The 1,970-nt window shown below is 44.5% G+C and overlaps 1 protein-coding gene across 1 annotated transcript; it reads right to left on the reverse strand.

Annotated features, from left to right (window-relative positions):
• Positions 1 to 571: 571 nt before the first annotated feature.
• Positions 572 to 1,707, reverse strand: nppcl2 (natriuretic peptide C-like 2). Its single transcript, XM_061095625.1, has 2 exons — positions 1,606 to 1,707; positions 572 to 907 (listed from the first exon to the last, which is right to left on the reverse strand). The coding sequence occupies exons 1-2, from the start codon at positions 1,702 to 1,704 to the stop codon at positions 572 to 574; spliced, it is 435 nt and encodes a 144-aa protein (XP_060951608.1). The 5' UTR covers positions 1,705 to 1,707.
• Positions 1,708 to 1,970: the final 263 nt, after the last annotated feature.

Below are 1,970 nucleotides of genomic sequence, written 5' to 3' on the forward strand. Positions count from 1 at the left end.
TGTCTGTCTGTCTGTCTGTCTGTCTGTCTGTCTGTCTGTCTGTCTGTCTGTCTGTCTGTCTGTCTGTCTGTCTGTCTGTCTGTCTGTCTGTCTGTCTGTCTGTCTGTCTGTCTGTCTGTCTGTCTGTCTGTCTGTCTGTCTGTCTGTCTCCCCCCCCACACACACACACAGGGTGATACAAAATAAACAACGAGGAGTCAAGTGGAGTTTTTGTTTTATTTCCTGCAGTTGTCCACACACACATACACACTCACACACATACACACACACACACACACACTCACACACACACACACACACACACACACACACTGCATGGTCGTGCTGCTGGCTGTGTTGTAGCCAGGGGTCAGGGGTCAGGGGTCACCAGCTGACGACCTGTGTCTACGTCTCTTTTATTAGTAAAGTTCCAACATGGAGTCTCCGACCTGAAGGTCAGAGGTCACGTAGGGTCGGTTCAGGGTCAGTTCAGGGTTACCGTGGTTACCATGGTAACTGGCGCTACGTTAACCTGAGGTCAGTGTCCTGTGGGATCAGGGTTACAGGTGTCACCATGGTAACATCACTGTCTCTAACAGCCAAGTCCACTGACGGAGCCGATGCGGTCGATCTTCATCCCGAAGCATCCTCTTCCTCCCACCATCGACTTCCGGCTCCGCCTCCTCATTTTGGCCTGTCGCTGCAGGAAATCGAGGAAGAACCGAGGAACCGCTTCCTGTTTGCCCACCAATCCCCTCACAGCACCGTGACCCGGAACCAATCCAGAGGGAGGTGAGGAAGAGGAGGAAGAGGAGGAAGAGGAGGAGGAGGAAGCAGGATGTCCAGCAGAGCCCTCAGTGACATCATCAGAGGTGGGAGGTGCCAAGATCAGGGAAGAGAGATGAGAGCCAAAGAGAGAATGTAACACCTGAGGGGAGAGAGAGAGGATGAGGAGCATGAAGAAGATGAGGAGGATGAAGGTGATGAAGTGGTGAAGATGAAGATGGTCATGATGCTGAAGGTAAAGGGGATGATGATAAAGGTGATGAGGTGGTGAAGTTGATGAAGATGATGATAAAGGTGATGAGGTGGTGAAGGTGATGAAGATGATGATAAAGGTGATGAAGTGGTGAAGATGATGAAGTTGATGATAAAGGTGATGAAGTGGTGAAGATGATAAAGTTGATGATAAAGGTGATGAAGTGGTGAAGATGATGAAGTTGATGATAAAGGTGATGAAGTGGTGAAGATGATGAAGTTGATGATAAAGGTGATGAGGTGGTGAAGGTGATGAAGATGATGATAAAGGTGATGAGGTGGTGAAGATGATGAAGATGATGATAAAGGTGATGAAGTGGTGAAGGTGATGAGGTGGTGAAGGTGATGAAGATGATGATAAAGGTGATGAAGTGGTGAAGATGATGAAGATTATGATAAAGGTGATGAAGTGATGAAGGTGATGATGGTCATGATGAAGATGTTAATGATGCTGAAGGTAAAGGGGATGATGAGGAAGATGAAGGTGATCATGATGGTGATGATGATGATGATGTTGAAGATGCTAATGATGATGATGAGGAAGAAGTGGTGATGATGATGATGAGGAAGATGAAGATCTCCACAGACCTGTTTGTTGTCTTGTTGAGGTGAAGGTCTCGCCTCCACAGTTACAATGAGGAAGAGGAGTAGGAGAGGAAGAAAAGATGAGAAGGACGAAGAAGCCATCTTTGATTTGAGGAACAAAAGCTAAAAAGATGAAACAAATTAAATAAAAACACAGACATCAAAGAAACACATGGAGATCAATCATTAATCAATCATTAGATCCATGACATTACATCAGATTATTATAACATAATAATAACATCCAAACAAACATCGGATTTAGATCATAGTACAATAATCAATTCTGAGCAAATCTGATTGAACAGGAATTTTTTTAATAAGCTAAATAACGATTTTAAATTTGATATTTAATTCTTGTTTTCCTT

The sequence above is a fragment of the Limanda limanda genome, chromosome 22 (genome assembly GCF_963576545.1).
Source record: "Limanda limanda chromosome 22, fLimLim1.1, whole genome shotgun sequence".
In the NCBI taxonomy this organism is placed as follows: Eukaryota; Metazoa; Chordata; class Actinopteri; order Pleuronectiformes; family Pleuronectidae; genus Limanda; species Limanda limanda.